The sequence below is a fragment of the Pezoporus flaviventris genome, unplaced genomic scaffold (assembly GCF_033815535.1).
Source record: "Pezoporus flaviventris isolate CSIRO_AGI_PZ_B2104156 unplaced genomic scaffold, CSIRO_AGI_Pfla_v1 ptg000007l, whole genome shotgun sequence".
NCBI lineage: Eukaryota > Metazoa > Chordata > Aves > Psittaciformes > Psittacidae > Pezoporus > Pezoporus flaviventris.
In genome coordinates, this window is record NW_026892555.1 from 30,587,501 (window position 1) to 30,613,155 (window position 25,655).

At 37.7% G+C, this 25,655-nt stretch overlaps 1 protein-coding gene across 2 annotated transcripts in view; it reads right to left on the reverse strand.

Annotated features, from left to right (window-relative positions):
• ZFHX4 (zinc finger homeobox 4) overlaps positions 1-25,655 on the reverse strand; it is a 151,764-nt gene that overhangs the window by 5,143 nt on the left and 120,966 nt on the right. For both annotated transcript variants that reach the window (XM_061448254.1, XM_061448255.1), the window contains exons 5-9: positions 20,083-20,199; positions 13,751-13,884; positions 13,391-13,591; positions 10,520-10,637; positions 4,276-9,672 (exon numbers count right to left, since the gene is read on the reverse strand). In XM_061448254.1, the coding sequence (XP_061304238.1) occupies positions 4,276-9,672; positions 10,520-10,637; positions 13,391-13,591; positions 13,751-13,884; positions 20,083-20,199 (5,967 nt within the window). The remainder of the gene's footprint in view (positions 1-4,275; positions 9,673-10,519; positions 10,638-13,390; positions 13,592-13,750; positions 13,885-20,082; positions 20,200-25,655) is intronic.

Below are 25,655 nucleotides of genomic sequence, written 5' to 3' on the forward strand. Positions count from 1 at the left end.
TCAAGTATCAGATATAGTGCATTGGCTGATAGCAGTCTATTAAAAGCAACTTCTGTGACATGTATAGCTGGTGGAAAAATTAAATGATGACACAGGGTAAAAAAAGCAACTAATTGTAAGAGGCTTTACATTACATCCATTGTAATCTTTTCAGGCAAGTAAATTTGCTAGAGAAAAGAGCATACGAAGTGTGTGATACACACAGAGCTGTAAAAGTGAAGCAACATTGGGAACAGCCTACTACCACCCAGAGAACAACAAATGCAGGTGCTGTAATGGAGGTTACATGGGCATTAGCTACTAGAAAGCACTAATGGAGTGAAGAAGAATGATGGTTAAATCATCAATATCCAGGTACTTAGAATTACTTAGGAATAAAGCAATTAAGATTCAAAGGGAATAATTATCAGATTTAACAAATTGGCCATTTAATGTTTGTCACTGTGTCATTACTTCTGTTTAATGATAGGAGAAAACTAAAGAGTTAAAATGCATTGTGAGCACAGATTAGATAGTACAGTGAAATAAATCACAACAGTTAAAATTAAAAAGTGGTTAATTGCCACAGTTACTGCAGAATAACATCAAAGATGCTATTACTTTTGCAAAGATGCTATATAAGCCCATATGCTTTCAACAGGAAGTAACAGGCAATTGTGTGTGTAGTCTGCTGAAAATATATTATATGATAAATACTGTAGATGGAAAATGCATGAATGATGCAGTTAGTGTGAACTGCTGCCCCAGCTTTGTCATGGTTATTTGGGCTTGCCAGCTACTTACAATTTTTCCGATTTCTTTCTGTTCTTAACCTCTTCAACTCTCACACGCATCATGTTGTCCTCAATCTACTCACACTGATGATGCCCAGAGCAGCCAAGATCTATCTCATTTTCCAGATATTCTTTGGAATTTAGTTGAAATAAACAGAATTCAGTTAAATATCTAGACAGGCTGCAATAGAATATTGAAAGCCACCTGTTTCATTGGAAGTTACATGTGGAACTGGGGGTTTATGAAACTAAATGAAGGAAACTTGATGAAAACTAACGTTCCATTTCTAGACATAAGAGACATAGAATAGAAAATTCACTAACCATGAAGAAACATTCTAATCCTGCTAACTCATTTAAGTGACTATCAAAAAGGAGTGACTCCTCTTTCACTTGGAGGAATCAGAAAGCTAAAAATATGAAAACTAAACTGCCACCAATGGGCTGAAAGAAAACACAGAACAGATTTTAGTGCCTTAAATAATAAGGAAAGTAATTGCTGCTGAATCATATTTCTTTCTTGATAAGATTTCAAAAACCACTAAGTACATATTACCCACTCATGTGTGCATTCTTGGAAAAAGCTGCTGTGAATCTTAAGGCAGCCCAGGCTTAAGTGATATGCAAAGAACCTATGGTAATGATGATGACATTAAAAGGTTCATAGAACCAGTATTAATAGGTAGAAGCAAGATGAAGCACTAGTTTTCTGCAAGGGTTCATAGGCAAAACCACAAACACAAGAAAAAAAGAGAATGTGAATTGTAAGAACAGCTGAAAACAGCAGGTGAACTCTTCTATCTACAGTCACCTGGAAAATAAGGAGCTTGAAGAACAAAGACAAGCCAGGACTAAAAATCTGTATGAATTAGAATTCTATCAAATAATGCCATATTAGGAATTATGCTGACCAAAGATAGTAGTAATTTTGAGACCTTGCTCAGCATTTGATGTGCACAAGATGGTATAATTACATTGTCTACAGAAACATAACCCACAGGTAAGAGGACGCTTTGACACATCATCCTAGAACAGAGTAATTCTGACATTAAAACCACATGGTTTGGAACAAAATAACTGAATATAATGTTAATGGAGGATTTCATTCAGAAACGAAGCTCTCTTATTTTGACAAATCTAATAATCTTTGCAAATAAAAGCCCAGCATGAGCACTACATAAATAGGATAAATAAAATGAATAGTATTTTGAATATTTGTATCTTTTGTGATTTAGCATTATTTTCAAGTGTTCCACTTCAAACCTGTTGTAAAAGCAAATACTGCGTTTAAAAAAAAGAACAGTATTTTGTAAAATTAACCGGGTTTTGTACTGTTTTTGGAAATCCATAGACAATACTGGATGAAAGAACCAGAAAGTGAAATCCCTCATAAACTTGTATTAACCAGTGAAACTAATTAGGCTAATTCTCTGTCTAACATAAGAAAAACACAAAAGAGAATTTTAAATGTGACGTTTACTATTATAGTTTTAGTAGTTTCTGTCATATCAAACAGCAAGCATATTCTTTAAAAGTGAGTATCTTACTAACGTTGACAACACATAGGACAGAATGGATGGGCTTTGCCACAGGAAATAGAGTTACCAACCCTGTAAGTATTAGTGAAAGCAGATAAATATATAAATATACGGGATCTGAGTGAGACTTCTGAAGAGCATTTTCAGGATTGTGTTTGAAAGTTAAGAAATGACATGCTTGCAGTGGAATTCACAAAAAGTAGACCTAAAGTATAGTCATCAGGGAATTAGCTTCAGAACATCCCTCATGCTGAGAATGATGCAAAACAATTGTCCTGCTGGATGAGAACATACATGCTGCTAGAAAACTATAGCTGAAGAAAAGCTTGCTCAGAAGCCTGTTTTCAAAAAGGAACTTGTTATATGATTCTTAGCATCAAATATGAATGTGAACTATCAGCCAAAGCAGGGTAGAGAAGAAAACAGAAATGGGTTAATTAGGTGCAGAAAATACTAGTGTTGAGCATGTACTGGAGAACATCTGAGAATATTACTGTTTTTCTATGATGAATGATTAAAATAATCTATTTTTTTGTCCACTCACTATGACTGCTCCATTATGTATCATTCATTAGGGAATGGAGATTTATACATGCAAGTATTTGCTAGGCAACAAAAGGGGGATGTAGGGGCTATTTAGCATATGGCAGAAGAAAAAGTTAACAGCTAGCTATTTTGCACAGTGGGCTTTGCCCACAATGGGCTAATTAACCTTAAGAAGATGCAAGATGAAAGGGGGTAAAAATCCATCTCAATTGCAATGCACTGTGTATGCTAAGGTACTAATGATTTAAATTTATCTCAAAGTAGAGATATTTAGTGTAAATTAAAAAATCTGAAAATTGAATTATTATGGACCAGTTGTCTTGTAATAATACCTTTTGCATTATTAACAGAATAATTTAGAGACTCTGAGGCTTCAACGACACTAGCATGTTAAAGAATAGCAAGGAACATTTCCAGAAAACTGAAACTAAACCATTTGTAAAGTTAAAGAGTAGGAATAGTCACTGGCACTGTTTTGGACTGGGCCAGCTAGCATTCTCCTAAACAGCCTCTGAGCACAGCTGAGAGGCTATCATGGGTCCACAACCATTCCCAAGACTCACTTTGCACAGGGACTTTCTGGTTTTGAGAGTAAAATAATGTAATAATATCATCTCAAGTAAATTTCATTTAGTAGTATAATCAAAGCCTGGGTTTTCTGGAGCCCATTTTACCTGAAGGTCAACCTAAACAAAGCTATTTAGAGAAGTTATATGGAGAAAACATATCTATAATTTTAATGAACAATAACCAGCCAGTTTTTGGACCTGGACATTGTATGCCATTAAGAAGGAAATACAGCAACTTTATATTTCCTTTATATACAATTTTTGTGCTGATCACTTTTTGACAAAAGCCAGAGGGCACTCAGCCAGAGACTCCATTGTGGAAGGAACGCCATTCTGATTCAATGAAGAGCAAAACAAGGTTCCGAAAAAAAACATTTATTCTGAAATAAACAACAGGTTGGGTTGGTCTAAGGAGTAGACCAAATACCTGATGAATCAATAATGTGTCAATCATTACTTTGTGTTTTATCAGACATTATTTGCATGCAAAGAATTTTCATATAAAATTCTAACCCAAGTTTTGCCTAAGTAAGTGTCTTTCAAAACAGACAAAAAAGCCTAACAATGCTATTCTTATACTGCTTTTGTAACAGAAGCCTAATATGGACTAAAACCATTTCTGTCAATTAGATTTCAAATATTTTTTTTTTTTTTTTTTAATCAGAGATATTGTCTAGGCTACAATTGAGAATTGCACTGAGTACACCTCATAGCTCCACATTTTAGCTATTCAGACCATGCTCAGAAGTGTAATATGAATGCATAACATGCTGTGGTTTAGAAGGGGATGGTGACTATGCAAGATGATCAAATTAATACAAGGAGAAAATCATCCCCAGATAGACTTACTGTTTGAACTTTGTGGAAATCCAGGTAAGGAGGATGGACCATTCATTCCAGGCAGAAGAACAGGAGGAAGGCCAGGGAGTCCTGGATAAGCTGCTGGCAAACTGATACCATGAAGAGAACTGCTGTCTATCATGCCTGGCTGCTGTACTGTTAATCCTAGCACATCAGTAGCCTTCTTTATGCGATCCAATTCTTGCTGTGCCATCAGCTGTCTAACTGTTGTAGGAGCTAAATAATCTTTCTCCCGATCTAGCTGACTTCCCACAGTTTCTCTCACTTTTGTAATATGTTGTTTGGAAAAGATATGATCTCTTATAGACAAGCGCGCAGAATACTTCACACCACATAGAGAACATTCTGGCTTTGTCCCATCAGGTCCAGTCTGATTTATCATGAATGGCTTCCCTATGTTAATTTTGAATTTCTTCTCTTTAGCCCGGGCATTCTGAAACCAGACCTGGACCACACGTTTCGGCAGGCCAATCTCATTCCCTAGCATTTCGCATTCCTGCATTGTTGGAGTCCGGTAGTCACTGAAGCAAGCCTTGAGAACTTTGAGCTGAAGGTTACTCATTTGTGTTCGGAAACGTTTGTGGCCTGGCCGATCATTGGTTTTGGATTTAAAGGGATTGCTAGCTCCAAATGGGTTAGGTGAACTAGGATCAGCTATGCTTGAAGTTTCACTGCGATCAGCATTATCATCAGGGTCATCAGTAATGTAGTAACTTTGGTCATGATCACCATCTTTTTCACTGAAATGTATTGAGGGGCTTGTTAGGGAAAAAAGAAATTTGTCATCGGTATTCTCATTTATAGGTGTAGTTGCAGCTTTTGGTAGCATGTCATTCACAAGTGGTTTTGGTTCTTTGGGAGGTGATGCAGGTTTTGCATCCCCTGAACTGCCAGTTGTGCTTTCCATTTCATTGTTCCCCTCATCCCCTGTTGTGGCATCACTAATTGCCGTATTAATTGATGAAGTTTCATCAAAGTCAGTCTTGTTTTGATCATATCCAGAGTCAGCAGGAGGGGCATTCAAATTCTCTATATCCTCACTAGACTCTGCTTTGAAAGAAGAAGGACTTAAGAGGTTCTTCGGAGACATTTCTGCAGTTTTGCTAACAGGGGTTGATACAGTGGAGGCTAATTCATTTTCACTTGATAATTCAGTTTTTGCTAATGACAATGATGGGTAATCAAAAAATATGTACTTTTGTGGACTTTCTCCTCCATCTTCATTTGATATCAAAGGGCTTGGAGGCAAACTGTAACCAGCCTGTTTCCCTTCATTCCAATGTCGAGAACGAATGTGACTTTCTAAAGCTGATTTTGCTTTAAACAGAGCTCGACAGAAAGGACACCTTTTATGGGACTGGGCTGGACCTACTGCACGGAATTGTCCCTTTCTTTCTCGGGCTCTTGTATTCTGAAACCAGACTTGTACAACCCTCTTTTTCAGTCCCACTTCACGTGCAATGTGATCTAGCATCTTTCTGGTGGGGTTGGAATCTAGTAGGTACTTTTCATAAAGTATTTCCAACTGCTCTGGAGTAATTGTAGTTCTTAAACGCTTATCACGATGTTGATCTTCTCCACTGTTTCCTCCCTCTTTCTCACTACAATTGTTGTCTTCTTTATCATCTAGTTTTCGTTTCAGGGAGCCAGCAACTGTAGCAGGGTGTGCTGTATGTGATGAGCCAGTTTGTGGTGGCATCTGAGCAAGAGAACTATTAAGTAACTGTCCAGTCATCAAAGGATTATTGGGGTCAAATATCATATAGGGCATATCCATTGGTCTTTCTAAAAACTGCGAGTGAAGAAATTGGTTTTGGGCTGCTAGGAAATGCATGTGCTGGTGCTCTTGCCAAAGTTCTAGAGTTGGAAAGGCAACTGTACACTGATCACATTGGTACTGTAGTAACTGAGGAGGTAGACTGTTCTGTAGAGAAGTCATTGAAATTGGTAAAGGACTGGAAGGAACAGATGTGGTTTGTGATGCAGAAGGAGGTCTCCCTACTATCTGTGATTGTTTTTGTTGTTGCGATTGAGAAGATGAAGGCTGAGGGTCAGAAGAGGTTACTGGAGTAGATGGTACTGGTTTGGTGCTTTGAGAAGTTGTATCAGTTTGCTTAGGGATGTTTTCAGTTTGTTTTGGTTTTTCTGTGGACTCTGGCTTAGGAGAAGCCTTCTCAGGTTCTGGTTTTGGTGATGGAATCAAAGGAGTACTAGAACCAGAGCCAGAGCTTGCTGCTGTGACTGTCAGGCTTTTTGCAGAGTCATTTTGGCCAGAAACCGTGCAGTTCTTATACACTGTTTGATCAGAAGCATCCATAGAATCTTCAGTTTGGCTTTCATCTTGAGCATCATCATCTTCATCTTTATAACACTGCTTTTTCTGATGTGTAATCAAATCAAAGATCCTGGGAAAAACTACACTACACTTTTTACACTGATATTGCATGTTACTGGTTCGAATGTAACGCTCATTAGTCAGTTCCCTTTTCTCATTGTCTTTAGTCTCAGCTTGATTTTCATAACTTTTGCGAGCTTTTTGTCGTGCATTTTGGAACCACACAACAATTACACGAGTAGGTAGGTTCAGGACAGTTGAAAGTTGTTCAATTTCATCATCCTTTGGATAAGCATTTGTGTCAAAAAAGTCTTGGAGGACACGAAGTTGGTAGTCAGTAAACCGAGTCCTAGATGATCTCTTGCTGAAAGATGCATCAGACTTGTAAGGTTCTACAGCTGAAGGCTGAGGATCTATTCTGATATCTTCCAATACTGTTATAGGAGGGTTGCTGAAGTTATATGGAGAATCTTTATTTCTCTGTCGTTCTTTAAACAACGTATTACGAAACCAGTGCTTGATAACTTTCTGAGAAAGACCAGATTTTTCAGCCATTTCTTGGATCTGCTCCTCGCTTGGAGAATTGTTAATATCAAAATAAGCCCGCAAGATTTTTAATTGGTCATCTGTGATTCTAGTACGTGGACGCTTGAACTGAGAGTGCCGCAGGAAATTGGGATCTAGTCCCAGCTGCTGCTGACAAAGCTGGGTAAGATCTGCAGATAAAGTATCCATTGGTGGCAACTGCAGGGCAAGCTGAGGAGGCAATGCAGGATGCTGCACTGGCTGCATCATAATTGGAGGAAAAAGTGGGAGGTCAAGTGAAACGGGAAGCTGAACTTGTGGTGGGGCTGATGGTGGTGGTGGTGGAGGAGGAGGTGGTGGTGGTGGAGGAGGCGGTGGTGGTGGGGTGGGTGGTGGAGCTTGCAAAGGTGTGGGGGTTGCATTTTGAATTTTTCCAGCCCCAGCTGAAGAAGGCTGAGAAGGAGTTGGAGGAGGAGGAGGTGGAGGTGGTGGAGGTGGCGGTGGTGGAGGCGGTGGTGTTTCTGGAGAAGATGGAGAAATTGGATAAAGCTTGTCATACGCCTCCCTGTACTGTCGGGCAAACTTTTCTAATGCTCCATATGGAAAAAACTGTCCATGCACATGTTCTTGATGACTCTTCAGAATAAGAATGTTGGAAAAGAGCTTACTGCAAATTGCACATTCCAGTTTGTCTGTATTTTCACCTTCCCCCGTCTTACCTTTTTTCTGCACTTTTTGTCTGTTCTCATTGTATTGGATAACTAGCTCAAACCCAAAGTTCTCCAACAAAGCCTTGGCTGCATTCCCCCTTGCTCCAGAAGCTATTCTGGGTGGTGGGATTGCTGGTTCTGAGGGTTTTGACTTCTTCATATCTTTGCTTTCTTTTAGTCCTTCATTCTCACTTGTAGACTCCTGCTTTGGCTTTTCTTGTTTCTCAGAAAGTTCTTCTGACTCCTTATATGATGGCATATCCTTTATAAGCTGGCAGTCTGTACTCACTAAGGTAGCCTGCTCTGCTTTCATCAGCTTGCTACTTTGCTGCTGCTGCTTTTGGGACTGAAGTTGGGGTTGGGTGGATTGATACTGTTGTGCTTGTTGCTGCAGTATCTGTAGCTGGGTTTGGCCAACATGGTGCTGAGTTTGTATCTGCTGCTTCAAATCTTCTAGCAGTGATCCTGTCATACCAGCCATTCCAGGCATACCAAATGTGGCAGAACCTGGCAAACCCAGATCTGGGCTCAAGCTAAATTCTGTCCCAGGTATATAGAATGGGAAAAGGAACTGAGGCTGTTGAAATTGCAAGAGTGCTTCTGGCGTCATAGGAAAGTGAGGCAAAAAAGCTGGGTTTAGAAACTGTGGTTGAAAGAATGCAGCTTGCTGTTGCAGTTCATGCTGTAGTTGCATTTGAAGTTGTGCTGGTGACTGTGGTGGGTGATGTGTAGGCTGAGCAGAAATTAATTCAGAAGCTTGCTTTTTATTTAATTCTTTGGCATCTATATGCGTTTCTTTGCTGTTAACTGCTGGTAAGCTCATAGATTCTAGCATTCCTTGGCTGGGGCTATTAACATTCCCTGCTACACTATTTCCACTACTTATATTACCACTTGGCTCTAATTTTGCAGCCCTAGCCTTTGTTTGATGAAGCACAGACCTCATATGGATTTCCAATGTAGAACTTTGGCTATACGCAACATTACAAATGCTGCATTTGTAGGGTTTGTTGTCAGTGTTGCTGTTGGTTTCTTGAGGGACAGGACTTGATGCTTCTTGCAAAACCTTCTTGAGTTTATGTAGATGGGACACTGAGTTGTAGTGGACCAAGAGAATGTTCTTTTGGGTGAAAGACTCTTTACACACTGTACATTTGTATGGGCGAGATGGATCTAGAAACTTTTCCATAGTAAAATTTGGCCCTTTTCTAAAAGGTAAGGTCCGCTTTGGTTCTGAACCCATTTCATCTGGAATAGAGCTACTATCACTTCCTACAGGACTTGCTTTACCTTCCTGGTCCATTTCATAATCTCTTTCTATTTCTTGTTCTAGTGCATGATCATCTTGTGCCATACTTTCACTTTCTGCCCAGAGTTCACCATTGACAGGTAAAGATGCACACAGCTGCTGAAGTTCAGCTTCATTAAGTTCAGGGTGGCCTGCTTCCAAGTGTTTTTTTAAAGCCTGGAATGTACGGAAGCTACGTTGGCAAAGGCTACACATGGTAGCTGCCCGAATAGCATGATACTGGGAATGTATCTGAAGCTTCTGCATAGTCTTAAAAGCCAAGCTACAATGGTTACAACGATACTTATAGACATGGCGGTCAGAAACAGAGAGCTGTTGCTTCTTCTGCTGTTCATTTAGCTGATCTGTCATTGAATCAGTAGTCTTCATATCTTTACTGCTGCTCTTATTCCAATCTGGTTTTTCAGTAGATTCCTTAGGTGGCTTCTGTTCCTCGGTCTTAATTTCCATTCCAGTTTTTGATTCGTCAGTCCCAGGGGTACTTTTCTCATCCACAGGATTTTCACCTAGTTAAAGAAAGTGAAGTTTCTTTTACACAAGTAGAAGAGAATAGCATAGTATTTTTTTTTTTGAGTTTTTTTTTTTAATCAGAAATCAAGAGTGGCACCTGGCATGCCATGTGTTTGCCTAACAATTCATGGCGGCTTATCCTTGCCCCAAAGAACAAAGCAGACAGGACCAACAGGATGTTAAAAAAAAAGTAATAAAATCCAAACACAGTCATCAGACTGCAAGTGATAGTTGGCCCAGGAGTGGCATATGGCTTCTCTTTCTCACAAGGTAGGAGATTATTGCTATAATGGGAGCACCAAACAAGAAAAGACAGAAACAGTAGGAAAGAAAGAGAGAGTAGAAATGGGGACAATAGGTAGAATAGGTGATTAGAAAGGAGGAGGAAAGTGATCTGAGGAGAGAGGGAGAAGCATGCTGTGGGAGGTAGCAAAGTAGTTTCCCAGTACAGAATATAAGTGTCCAGGATAAGAAACCTACTATTGGAAATGCAGGCAGAATCACTTCCCTAACATTCCCCATTGATGCTGATGAAAGTGCCACTGTCTTTTGGGACTGGATCTTATTTGGTGGCTAAACAAGGAGGGTCTTACCTTCAAAGTGGCTAGGCACTACTGTTTGCTTTTATCTCTACCAAAAGCAAACAGTCTGGCATGCAAGTGTATCCTGGTAGTTCTGCATGGGTGCAGTCAGCCAAATTCAGGCCCCTTGTTATTTTTCTCTTTTTATCTCTTGTAGTTATATGCAAGCCACAAAGGATTCACTTTACTAAGAAAGAAACAAGTGGTTTATTCTAAATTTCCCACAGGTAGCTTTTATATGTCTGTTTTTTTTCTTGCATACCTGGATACTTCCCAGATCCCTCAGCTGTAATGGTTGCAGGTGTGTCATGTTCAGATTTCTCTGATGCAGCTGCTGGCAATAACATACTATTGGGCATCATGACATCTGGTACAGGAACCTTTGAAAACCAAGAACACAGTATTATTACAGGAAAAGTCCCTCTATTTTATACTATACAGCACTATGGAATAATTCAAAAGATCCACCATATCTGGATCAAAGACTGCTGGTACCAAATGAAAAACTTGATTCAGTCCTTGAAAATGATTTCTGACAAAATACAAATCCAGAGCATCTGGTGTCCCTTGGTGGACAGTCTACTCAAAATAAGGTGATGCTATAAAGCTGCATACACTCAATACTCCATTGGTCTCAGTGTCACCACAAAGAAGGTTTTGGCTATGTCAGGTTGCTCAGATTTATCAGAGGAATTTTGCTCAGACATTCTCCAAAGGCAGAGATCATGTTGAGATATGGTCACCAACCAGTTCTTGATAGAGGGCATTCCCACTTTGCTTCACCTGTATCATTTTTTTAAACAAATGCTGGACCTTCCATGGTCTTTGAAAGAAATTTGTAAATTTATTTCCATACAGAAATAGTAACTTACTCCCATTTAGAATGAGATGTTTATTTTCTTCTCTCCAATTGCCTATGTATCTTCTTCAGACAGCTTTACCTGTTGTGTTGTGCTTTTAAATTATAGACAGAAATCTTTGAAGCATGTACTTCTATGTGTCTGATAATTAAGTCAACATGAACATTTGCTCAACAGTTCATATTTCCCTTTTGCTTAGGTCTTTAAAGCATATTTGTACCTGAAATAATGGATTGTCTAGGGGTTCATACTAAGACTTAGCAGGTCTGGTTTCAAATTTCTGCACTGCCAGATTCTGTCTAAATAACCTTGGATAAATCAGTTCAGATTGTGCTGCAGCTCCTCGTCTCTAACATAAGGATAGCATTTCCTTACTTCATACAGAGGCAACAAGAATATCCATATGAGAGAATTTTGAGTGGTAAATTAGTATGATAGTGGAAGATACATACATTACTATGTATGAGTAGAAACATGTTTTTCTTTTCCACTTTAACAGTTAAAACATATTTCAAACACTTACCAGGATATAAAAAAATTATATATATGCATGTATGTATGCATATCAATTGCCTATTGGAACAGATATTCTAGTTATATAAGAAGCCCTGGGCTTAGTATATTTGTAATTTAAACCTGGCATTAATAGCATTCTTTCAGAGGACTAGTGATTCTGAGTTTAGCTGGGAGAGAGGGAATTTAAAAAAAAAAAGGTGGTGTAGACTCTAAATGTTCCAGAGAAGAAAAATTTGTTATAAATGGTATTTATTTTGTCATCAGAGAGTTCAGATATGGTCATATCTGTGTTAGCAACTACAACAGTTTAAATGATGCAGATTATTTTGAAATCTGTTTCTCACTCTTTTTTTTTTTCCTTTTTTCCTCTCAGAAACAGTGAGATAACTCCCCAGCACTTGGAGAGGAGAGACTTCAAAGCTGCCCCATCATCAACATAGAGGGAATCATGGAGAACTTGAGAAGAAAGCTAATATTGCTCAATGGGGAAGAGGGGAGGTTCATATTTTTCCAGTTTCCTAAAAGAGTCTGGGAAAGTTAAATTTCTACTGCATTTTCCTTGTGGTGGGCCAAAATTACATGGTTTGACAGAGTTATACTGAGTAGAAATCCAAGGAAAAGAAAAGAAGAATCCCCAATTATGTATTTGCTCATTTTTGCACAAGGAACCCCATACCTTCAGGCAAGAGCTCTTTCAATGCTTTCTTATTATTTTGCTGCTTTACTTGGAAATGGGGTTGTACGTTTACAACCACAGCCATATAAATGAAGTAGTTGTCTACGGAGACAGGACTAAATCCTTAAGAAGGTCAATCCCTGAGATTTCCAAATGCATTTCCTTCTAAAAAGGCACGACAACCAGAATCAGGGTGTCTTAGGAGATCTGTTTTCTAACTGAGTCTATGCTGTAATAATACATATATTCTAACCTGATTGCATCTTTAGTGTTGTTTTGAATGGTGCTTAGTCAATATTTTCACAGAAATTTATTATTTTGACATGGTTTGTATGATGTCAAATTGTACAGTGAAGAACAGGATTCTTCTGGTGAGGCTGGAATGGCATTCATCTTCCAAATAGAGACTGCTGGTTATAGCATTCCTCCCAGTCATCGGGAAGCCAGTTCAAGTCCCTTTTTGATCCAGGGTAGGTATTTGAAATCAAATATTCTGTATCTTTAAGAACTCACCTAACTGGACTGCTACCTATTCTTGTACTTGCCTTTCTGTTTCAGATTCACTTTTTAGTCACAAAAAAACTAAATAGTCTTTTGTGCAGAGGCAGAAAGTAAGAAATAGGACATTCTGTACAATAATATAATTGTGTTCTTAATTAGCATTACTAGTGATATTTCATATAACATAATGCAAGTACAGCCCAGATATATACAGGAATCCTTCTACATTTGGGAACTACATTCTGCAGGGAATTCCTTTTTCTTTACAAACAGAAGTCAAAATACCTCTGAGACCTGTATATTATTAGACACGATTTACAGGTGTGCACTTAGAGACATGGACAGGCTTGGCTTTTCCAAGGTTACCATCAATGAGGAACTGCAGGTTTTTCATCTTTGAAATCCACCTTCAGTCATTTTTCCAAGGGATATCAGTCACTGTGTGAGCTGGCAACAGAACCTGAGAGTCCTGACCCACTCCCCCCTCAGGCTACCTGAATACTATGTCACAAAATACACATTGCCCAGAGGCCCAAGTACATTTCTATAGCATGTGTGATAGAACTCTTGGAACACTTACTGTCATGAGCAGTTTCTCCACACAGTCGGGGGACACACTGTGCAAATGGGTCAAATGAAGTTGGAGATGCATTTTGTTGCTGAGGACATCCTGGCAGAGGGGGCAGCAGATAACAGGTTGCATTGAATGCTGCGACAGGACATGCATCTGGATACGGTTTGGGTCCCTACTATTGTAGTTACAATAAGGACATTGATAGAACTGAAAAAAAAAAAAATCAAATTAAGATGCAGGCTATTAGTCAGTGTGCTTTTTATAACTTGCTGATATTGCTATTTTAACAGCATATCATCTCCTTTTCATTCTTGAGTCATTTGAAAGAGTTCTAGAATGAAATTAAACTGTTACATTTTCTTTTACCTGTTCATGACAAAATTTATTGTCCTCTGGAGGTTTTGATTTTTTAGCTCCACCATCCTCTTCTTTCGCCAGAAGAATCTGTTGTGCCCCTACCACAGTGTTTGCTTTTGGTTCCTTCTCTGGTGTGACTATTCCTGTTCCGAAAACACAATTTTTAAGAAATGTTTTAAACTTTAAAGTATCCTGAGCTACAAAAAGGGTGCGATTCCAAAGATCTGTATTGTCTTTAAGAGTCCTTTATTTTAAGTTCTAGAAAAAAAATCTAGTTGAATAAAACAACTCTGGTATGCACAAAGGTGAAAACACACTTTTGTCCTTGATGGAGACCCTATAAAAACATTTAAAAATGGACTTTTCTCTGCTGTTTAGATAACCTTAGGTTGCCTTTAAAGATTAATCAATAAAATTCTCTCTTTAGCAGCTCAGTAGGAGTTTCTGTATTACATAAAAACAATCAGCTTTTGCTTAAAATTCTTGGTTTCCAAAATAATTAATTTGCTGCTGTTTAACTACCCTCTCTCTTTTCTAACCTGTCTGGGCAATATGATTATTGTGTTGTTTTGATAACTCCTCCCTGGTTACAATTCTGAAGCTAAATATACTGGGGCTTTAAAAGAAATACTGTGGAGAACAGGATTTCAGAACTAAATATTAATTATATACAAAAATCAGTCATTTGGGATTGCCTTAGGTGTTTACACTGTGATTTTTTATAGTCTGGCATTTGTGATCAGAATGTAATTGTTTTCTATAGATAGTTATTAAGTATTAAATACTATATTTAATATTATGCCCGAACTACTGTGTAATGTGGCCCAGCCTTGCACACATCAAAGAAAAGAGTGCAATTCTAATTTCGCAGTCATCAGAAAATTCTTTCCAGCGTCAATTTGCCAGATAATCTCTTCTGCTAGGCTGGATATTACAAGAGCATTGGGTAGGCATGTCACATACATCTCATGACAAACACAAAACCTCATTTACCGACCATTCCAATCTCATCATAGTGCGGCATCATCTGACCTTTTTTTCTGCTGTTTATTATGAGTATTTCTAATTTTAACTTTCAATTTTCACCATCTTCCAGTCAATTTGCAACTAAATTATTTCCAGGGTGAGGACACTATCACTGGACACTGGGTGCAAATACATCTTGAAATGCAATGAAGCTAAACCATTGATTGCTATCAGACCCAACGTAAATATATAGTCCAAGGGTAATCTGATTGTATGCTGTGCATGAAGATTTATCTTGATTTTTTTCAATCCACATAAGGTTCATATAAATGAACAAATTGCACCTCATTGCACAATAACCTAGGATTAATTTAAAAATAAGGTCATGGATGTTTTGGCAACAAAGTAAACATGAACAAAGAAAATACTTGTGGTTTTCTGTAGACAAACCAATAACTTTTTATTATGATCATTTTCATATAGACTGTGCAATATTTGATATTACAAGAGCAACATTAAAGAGGAATAAAATAAAAGAATAGTTTTCAAGGTAACTACCAAAGCCTCATGGCACAATAATATGCAATTCAAAACTGAGTAATACGGGGGCGTTTTCTGAAGGCTCTTTTTTAAAAAAAAACCATAGACACATTTTATGACATATCTAAACGGTGATTTCCCCACACATTGTTTTTCACTCCTAAGTTCCTGGTTATTTCTTTTGGTGTAATTTAGCCCCCTAATTTTTGCATGTTCTTGATCAAATTAAAGTTTATTCCTGCTATATTTCCTTACCTTAATGACCAATTCGTCAACATCAGTGTAATATCTGAACAAGTCACCTTCTGGAGCCCCACTGAATTTTTACACTCTCAGGAACAGATCCTGGAGGCCTCATTTACACTGCATTATCAGTGCTGTGCTGATGACCTGAAGGACTCGCTAAGCTTAAAGGCAGAAACTACATGATGCAATCACATAAGGCACTATTATATTACTCACTTTGGTTTATAACAATACAGTACTCCCTGGCCTGTATTTACTTGGCTATACACCATCATTGTTTAAATGTCTTATCTGTGAGAATTATGGAAAGTAAAAAAGCGGCATACTATATTAACAGAGAAAGGTTGCTTCTCAGATTTTAGAAGGACAGGTTCAAATTATTAATCTCTCTTCATTTCCAACTGTCAAAAAAGTCTAACAGTCAACTACTGTTTCTTACCTTTATCACATATCACTTTTAAAATGTCTGTTTTTTTAAAGACAAATGAACCAGAATCTCAGCTGTGTGAGTGGACACTGTTACACAAGAAGCTGTTTTAAAAAAACAAAATAAAACAATTCTGCCTTCCCTTATGATTCCCCTCATCATGCTAGATTGTTCTCAACAGGTTGCTACAGAAACTAGGATCCAAATTCTGCTCAAAAATTCACTTGTGAGATTACATTTAGCTGTGTTTTGGCAGTGGTATTTACTGTTAGTGAAATTTAGCTCAGAGTGCACTCTGTGTGCGCCTGAGCACACACAAGGTTAATGTTACACATCATCTTCCACCACAGGATGGAATAACTTAATTACTTCAAAGGGTCTATAATAATCAGGAAACACATAGCTCTTATTTCTGTAAAAACATGGAGGTTTTTTTGGTTAAATTTTCTTTTGCGGTTAATATAATAAAAGCGTAGAGTTATAAAACACTGTGCTGGGGTCAATAAATGCATAACAAAGCATAGGGTTTTACTATGTTTACTATTATATTTATATAAACTGTCAAAATTTACAGAGGCTTTGTTGTTTCTGTTGTTATTGCTCTGGATTCATTCAACCCCAAGCATTGTTACTTCTTAAATGACCAAAGTTACATCTGGTCTGTAGTAAAGTAACCAAGTCCATAACTTATGGTGAGCTTTGGAAAAAAAAAAAAAAAAAAAAAAAAAAAAGAAAAAAAACAAAGAAAAAAAAGGGGGAGAGTAGATTCTTCCTTCTGGCATGAGGACACCACTTTCCTCAGCACATGGTGAGGACCAAGCCTCCAAGCCAGAGTATACATGCCAAGAACAAAGGAAATCGGCTGCTTACACAATGGTCCATCTAGTACAACTCAGTGCCTCATCTTGCTATATCAATTTTCTGCTTTCTATGTTGAATTCACTGTTTTAAGGAGCTTCCTGTAGTGAGGTTGAACAAAGTTATGGTCTTATAAGAAGGGTATTGAAGGGGGAGAGAAAGAACAGAGAAAACATTATGGTCCTGAGCATGCTGTATGGCACTGTTTATACAGCTAGATGTTCCACTGGCATGCTGTTCTTACTAGACAGTTGTAGGAAAAGACTAAATCCAGTTTTAAATGTTCACTTTTTATACTTGAGACACATTACTTGTTGGGGGGGTTTTCCTAGTTGTGAAACACAACTGTAATTCATTTTATAATATAAAATACACAGCATTATTTTACACAAAAAATGTACTTTCAATTGATTTATCTCAAAAAATAAGTTTAATTATAAATAAGTGCCATGAAATAGAGTAGTCAATGATTGCCTGTCAGTTACAGAATTATTTAACTTGTGTAAGATTGGTAATATAAAAATGATATAATTCACTGCAATTCAGATGTCATCACCTTCATAACATTTGTTTGTGTGACTAGCAAGAAGCAGAAAGTTAATAAAATACATATACTAGTGAAAAAAAAAAATCCCAGAAAAGCCATAATCAAAATCCTGTTTTCTCATTTATGAATCTATGTTTTTGATAAAGATTGCATAATTTAAGACTTCTGACACATCAGATGATGTTATTCAGTCTCAAAATAATTCTAAAATTATAATTACTGGTAGAGTATTCTTTCTAATTAGAGTAGAATGAAAGGATAATTTTCATTGCAATAATGAAGGTTAATTTCCATCCTTCCTCATGTTTACTACCTTATTAAAAAGTGCTCCCCTTAGCCATGGCATAGACATATTACATTTTCAATGCAAATGTATTAATCTGGATAAATTCCATATTAATTCTTGCACTGCATAGAGCTGTAATTTGGATTATAATGAATCTAAAGTGGCACTAGATTTAAATGACAATATAAATGAGGCATTAGTAGGCTTTTCTATTCTGAATGAATATTCAACAAATAAAACTTTCATATTGCCAAGTCTCATTTTGAAAGCTCTACTCCTTGAGATAAGGTAAGCAATACAGCACAACAGCTTACACAAACATATTGTTACTAAATACATGTTAATCCTTTCTTGTCTAACGGATTCTATGCTAAAGAGGGGTCACACCACTTTCCTGTCTAACTTGTTAGTATTGTGATTAATTTATTGGTTTTCCTGAGATTTCTTTGGCAAGACTTGCAACACTCAATTCATAAGAAAGACCAAATTAACATTCAATTATACATAAGAAGTTACACAGTCATTAAAAATACTTGTCAGCTGAGTGAAAATTAAGATGATGGTATGAATGTTACATATGCAGAATTAATTTAAATTAGGAAAATAAAAGTTTCTAAAAGATTTAGGATTGTACAGCACAAATTATTTTCTTCAAAACACAAAGGCAATCATGTATTTCAACCCTTGTTTTTATATGAATCTTACTGCAAAGTTATTTGTGCAATTGCTGGCACGGGAATGCAGAACAATTATGTTGGGTTTTTGTAGTGCACCCAGTAGGCATCTCGATATAGGTTTGTCCTAATTAAACTTGGCCCTTATGAGTGGCTAATCCTGAAGGAATTTTGAGAATTCCCCTTCAGTATTTTTTCTAGATTCCTTTCTTTTTTTTTTCTTTTTTTTTTTCTGAAGCTTTAATACCATATTCTGTGTTGAACAACTATAAATGGACCTGCCTAAGAAAAAAAGAGGACTGATAAACTCCCTGAAGCAGTTCACAGTGTCCTCTAGACAGAGTATGGTAGGATATGCAGGCTGCTGATGGCTGTCACCCCTCTCCTGGTTGAGTGTCCAGGACAGCCCCTCATGAGACTGCTCAGGAGGACCTATGCCCGTCTGGGAGCATGGCTTTACTGCACTCCAGTTTTTCCCAAGTCAGCCAGCCAGCCAAGGGGGATATATATTTTAAACCACAACACAGTTTCTTGCTCAACATCATTCTTGTCATCATCAGCCTTTCTTCAGTCTCTTGATCTTAAAAAATAAAGCAACTGAAGAGCAGCTGCGGTTGTAAACTGTGATGGTTACTGACCTTAGCATGTCAACAAGCAAACTTAAAGAAAGCTTTAATCTTTAAGTCAGTCTTCTGAATTGTTTCAGCATAGAAAGGACCATCTATATATTTTTTTCTTTTAATAAATCCAAAAATATTTCATATGTAAAGAGGAAATTACAGGATGAGAGAATTTGGATGTGAAGAAACTCAGACATAAAATGATATTTTCTCTACAAGTATATGTCTTTACAGAGAATACCTCCTTTGTATGCTGCTGTCATTGGCATACAAGGAGAAGATATATGACTACCTGAAACTAATAATCTTCAACCTGTTTCAGCACTTCTTCTGCTTCAGTGAATCCAACATAATGTAACTAGGAATAGCGTGCGGCAAAGTAGCCAATGTAATGTTCACTGTGACCATAGATTTCCATCTCATACATAAAAAGCATGGATGAAGTCACATATTTGCCAAATCAAACACAGAAAAAGCCTTGGGTATCTACACCAGATGCTGGCCCTGGGTTTGTTTGTGCACAAGTAAATGTCATGACACAGGGGTTTTGTTTTCAAAGACAGTAGCTTTCATTACTGGGCTTTGTCTATTCCAGGAGATCAAAATTACCCAAACTATAATCCGTTTTCAATGATATTTCCTCTTTCTTAGGCTGAATCATCTGTAAACTTTTTCACTGGATTTTGTGTATTTTTTCAAAAATGCCTCAAATAAATGCCCAGGAAGAGGCCAGATTCTTGGGAGTATGTGATCAGAGAGCAAAAGCAAAACATAATAATAATAAAAAGCCCCATATTCTTTGGGTTAAAAGGGGGGCAAAACCTGATTGAACAAAAAATTCAAGTGGTACCTAATCCTATGCTTATGAAAAATTAATATACCATCAGAGAAATCACAAGTACAGCTAAGATTAATGAAAGGCGCTTAAAAAATTACAAGCACACAAACTGATTTGATTAAAAAATAATCTCACTGGTCGTCCTGTAATATTCTTCAACTTATCCGCATCTACCCTGTCAGATGGTTATGATTAAAAATAGGTCAATGGGAGGCTACTGATAGAAATCACATGTAAAATGCACATGCAATGAATAGTAGTGGGATTGTCCAGACAGTTTGAAATGAAAGAGCATTTCGTAAGTTAAAAAAGGGGGAAAACAATATTTTAGCATCTTACCAGAGTCTTTACTAGATTTTTTGCCTTCACTATTGTCTCTCTCACTTGAGTCTTTATCATCAGCCACAGCCAGTGATGTACTTTTAGCAGTCCCTTCTGTATCTTCACCTTGTTCTTCTGTAGATAAGCACAGAAAAAATCTTAGAAAATGATCTCAGTGAACACTTAACAGCAGTTTAAAAATATGTCCTCTAATAAGAACAGCACTACCAGAGGGTAGCAGACAGGGGGAAAGAGGAGTGAGGGAAAGAAAAGGGAGCAAACAGCACTTGAAAGGATTTGGACATTAATTACAAATAATTTGCAACATTTCAGAATCTATCTGGAAAATCTGACTGTGTCTTTATCAGAGTACCCATTTTCCACCAGTGTGACAGATTTAAAGCCTGTCATTTCATATTCTTTTGATAGAAATGATATGTGTTAGAATACACGCGGATGCATGCACATACACACCGCATAGGCTGGAACAAAAGCAAGCACATGTAAAAATGCATCTTGGAGCCAAAAAAAATAAAGAAAAAAAAAAGGGGGGGGGAATTCAAATATAAATCCTATTAGTGCAGCAGTATCCCGCTAATTGCAGTAAGTAAGTATTAGGTATTAGGTACTGTATTAAATATAAACCTCTGGCTTTGTGGGAGAAGTCTTGAATTTTGTCTCCAGGGGGAGCCATTCAGGATAAATGATGCAACTTGGTATATGCTTTCTGAGGAAGCAGCATTACCCACACCTCACTTACGTGTTCACACCAGCTAGATTACATGGAAATCTTCACAGTAACTCAATCCCATTTAATTATTCGGTAAATTTTAGCTGTGCTGCTACTGGTGGATTAATCTGTTTATGCAGTTAGCTTCTATGCTGGGGCTGTGTAGCACTAATCCGTGAAAGGCCCACTGTTCCTTTCCATCCTGTGATCATTTGTCTCTCACTGTGCTGATGTCACATTTTAATGAATTTTTAGCAATCTGAGTAATGCCAGATAACCAGACTTGCAACTCCCTACAGCACAGCATGCTGTTTTCATTGCTGCACACAAAAAATAAAAATCATATTTCCCAGTTCAGGTAGGAATTATATAAATTAGAAGGTGAAGGTAAAATGGGATTCGAAGCACCAGGCTGCTCAATTTCATAAAATCTTTAATGACCATATAAATTAACCCTGGAAAGGCAAAAGGTCACAGACACGCATTTGCATACACTCTTCTATTCACTTTTGATAAGCAGAGCTTTTATGCAGGGAACATGATACAATTAACCCTTCAGGAACCATACAAAATGCAGCTACCGACATTTTAAGTGTCAAGCATTAACTGAAAATTACACACTGCATAAAATTTTCATTGTAAATGCTATAGTGATTGAAAGGGGAAATAGTGGCCCTCTTCGCACCCCATGTTTTATTAATAACATTCTGACAGCCGAATGAAATATCCTCTGTCATATGTAGCAGCTGAGCACAAAAAAATTGCTGCTTAGTGCCTTACTTGCCAGCCATGCACTGAAACTCTATGCCTAGGCAAACAACCCTCAGATCAATGTGGCAAACCTATCCAATTCTCAACTCTTTGCAAAACCTTTTGTAAATTGGGAGAGAAAATCACAGCTGCATTTTTGGAAACCAAACCAAAAAAAAAAAAAAAAAAAAGGGCAAACAAATCTCAAAGCACAGACCAATGTGATTTGCATTGACATTGAAATACAATAGGTTAGAACTAAGCATGCATGTCCACTTTTTGGAACAATACATGGAGAAAGATGGTCCCCTTCTCAAAGATAATGGCATATATATAAAAAAATTTCCATCAGAATGGACCTTCCCCCTCGTGCTGTTTTCACGCTCTCCCCCCTGTCGTCTCCTGCCCCCTCCCGTGATGATAGCTAATCAAACATGGTAGGCATCCCTGTCACAGCTGGAAGTGGGGCTGTGTTTGTCAGGGTGGCGGGGGTGCACAGTTCAGGATGCTGAGAGCCTGTGATCATGCCTGGCTCGGGCTGTGTTAATGCTGAGTGCACACACGAGGCTCTTATCCAGTGTCAGGGCCTGTGGCCTCACAGAGCCGATGGCAATCCCGTTTTGACTCATCCTTGGGAACGGATGCGTTGCTTCTTTTACTAGATTTACTGGCCCAATCCCCTTGGGCTGGAAAATGAAGTGTCAAAGTGCTACTGAGTGTCCTTATCTTGAGGGGACATAAAATTGTAAGGGCTATCGTGGAACACATTAATAAAACATTGTGTGTCAGGCAAAGAGAAAGAAAATTATGAAGCTACTAAAAGAAAAGCTACAGTATCATCTGGGTCTCATCAGACAATTTTTGCAGGGTGCACTCCTGTTTTTCTGGTATGTGTTTTAAGTGTGAGAGAAATTCCCAGACATGTTCTCCTATACATCATCGTGGTGTCTGACCTCAGCCTGACCCTGGCAACAGTTTGAGAAATCTGAATGTGAACAAAGACTCTGTGTCAGCAGCAGGGAGAGATTGTGGGATAGACTTTCCCCATCAACTTAATCGCAAACAGCAGTTCTGAGGCCATAACTTTACAGGGCTCCACCAAGCCGCAAACACATAACCTTTAGAGGTGAAACTGCCCCCTGCTCTCCACCCCCCTTCTGTGATTTTTCTCAGTCTTGTAGTGCTCCCTTTGATGTAGCAGGGCAATTAGCTCTAATGTTCAAGTACTGCAGACCTGTTTTATGGTTTGGAAGGTGAGAGCTGTTTATTACAGGTAGGCTCCTGGGGGCCATAAAGGCTTTGCAAATTTTTAATCATGCAAAAAACTAATCAAAATGTAACTTATACACACCATAAAAATTAATATCATTATTATACACAGTATAAATTGCCTGCCTTGGCTTTCAATGGCACTCACTTCTAGAAAATACATTTGGCATTCATTTCAGAAATATGTATGGCATTCACTTCAGAAATAAATTTCATAGACAGAAATGATAATACAACTTCTATTTTCCTTCAAAATTACAGAGAGGGTAAGCTTCACACTGTCATGACATTTAGCAAAAGGACAAGATGGAAACACAGCAACTCTTAACTTAAAAGTACCTGGCAAATTGCAAACAAAAATCCTTAAGACTGATCGTTAGAACAGATATTGAGCATATGTAACAGTGTGCTATCAAAGACACTACATACATATGCCAAGATGCTACAACCATCTCTTTTTAGTAACATTTTTGTTATTACTTCATGTGCTAACCAACAAGGATACTTATTCAGTTATAAAAATTTGATGGCCCCTGCTTAGAGACACAAAATTACTAATTATTATGTATCAACAAAATACAGTATGATGGTGCTACAGATTCCAGAGCAAGACCTAATGCTCTGTTTTAAATTTGCAAGAGTCCCGCCTATATACATTTACAAATGTCAGCTTTGAAAATGAATAGAACACCAGATTCAAATGTACTTTAATGGCACTAATAATACGTACTATTGCAATACGATACTTTATTCACACCTGGTTTTATTTTGTCCAAATGTTGAAATTTTCTTTTGATGTTGAATGTCTTGAATTTAGCCATTATCAACCTCTTTCCTCACAACTGACTTACAATTAAACACAAAAAAGAGGTTAGCGGTCTGCACTAAAGCAGGAAACTGGGAAAGTTAAGCTTCAGAGGCAATGTTAATCAGCTAATATTGTATATTATATATTCTACATCATATACTTTAATATGTTAATCTACACTCTCAGGCCCAATTCCATACTGATTTTATGCAGGGAGACCCTTATTACCTTCTTCAGCCCAACGAAGTCAACATGTGTGATGATTTCAATTGCAAAATCCAGGCCTCAGCTAAAGTTGAATAGCAGATACCAGCAACAAAATTAGATAAATAGTCATATACAGCTACAAATAAAGAAATAAATGCATCCACCATAACCAAGGGAAGGGTTAGAGTTACAATAGTATTTTTTTACATAAAATACTGAAAAATGAAAGTAAGACATATCCAAGGTGAAAAACTGAAACAATCTTCTCTCCTTTATTTAAATGCATTATAGTAATCACAGAGGCATATAAAGAACCGTTCCCTGCATTTTATATGAGAAGTTTCTCTACTGATATGCAGCTTTGGGAATCTGTCTTCAAGCCTATTTAAGAAACGTATTATATTCAAGGGTTGATTTTGTTTGGGTTTTTTGATTTTTGTTTTTGGGGTGTTTTGGGGCAGGTTTTGGTTTTGGTTTTTTGTTTGGTTGGTTTTTGTTTGGTTTTTTAAAACTGATAAATCAACAATCAATAGTTCTTGTTTTGGTTCTAGATTTTGTTGTTACTGGTATCCGTTTTACCCTCTCCAAATTGCAAGTAATTTCCTAAATAAAGTTGATCTACTAGTTGCGGGTGAGTAATCGTTGTTACGAGAGAGAAAGCAAGTTTAAGCAAGTGTTTGTGGCTGAGGGCCGGATGGATGGAGAAAGAATAAATCAATCAACTAAAGTAGTAAGTAAGTAAATATGAAACGAGAGAGTTAAAAATATAATTGAGAGTTTGCTACTCAGTATGCTCAATAAATAGCTGAATCAAAGGTACCTGTAAGTATTCAGTACAGGTGTGTTTCAGGTTCAACTGGTAGTGAATGGCTTATTGAGATTAACTGTGGGGATGCAACAGTAACCACTAGCAAAGGATAATGGAAGGGTAGACTGGAGGAACAACAATAAAGGAAAGCAAAGAAAAACCCACTGAGTATGCAAGAGAAGAAAAAATGAACTAAAAGTAGGTCTGGTGGACTTACTTCTGGGTTATCCCAGTTACACTACTTCGTTGAGAAATTCTTCCTGACTTCTGGATTGCCAGTTATTCACCCAGATATTCCTGAAAGTCCTATATTCTGGCTAGTCTTGCAGAGCATGAGGCAGGATCATGATGCCTCACTCAGGATCTTGACTGCATCCTCTCATGGTCGTATTTCACCTTCAAATAGGATTTCTAATTTCTCCTTCAGGGACTCAAGGGGAATAACGGCACCAACCTGTTACTAGCTGTTTCTAATCACTGTGTTATATTTAAAACTATAGCTGCTAAAAGGCCAAAGTTCCAACAAACAAGCCTATAAAGTGATGATGGTCATATTGACCAGAAAGTGCTAACCAGCAGTTAGTACCAAATTGTACCATTTGTTTTGTGGTGCACCATTTTAATTTTTATAGCAGTCTAAAGCTTACTTTCTTTGAGGTGAAACACATCACTGTGGCAGAGGAGGCCGACTGCAAAGCTGGCTGAACAGCATGGGCCATGGTGGCTCCTTCCGAAGGAGTGTCACAAATCACATCCACTTTATCCATCCACTCCACCCAGCAGCCAGCATCCCCAACTTGCCAAGCACAGCCTCACCCCTGGCTGCCAGAGAGAGGCAGCTCCCATCCATCCTACTTCTTTCTGCTTCTTAGCTTCTGAAAGTTAAAAAGACTCAATATCACCAGCCAGCCTGCCCAGCACTTTATTATTTCCTAATCTAGTTTTTTCTACTTCTTCTTTTCTTTTCTCTTTTTTCTTTTCTCTTTTCTTTTTTCTTTTCTTTTATTTTCTTTTCTTTT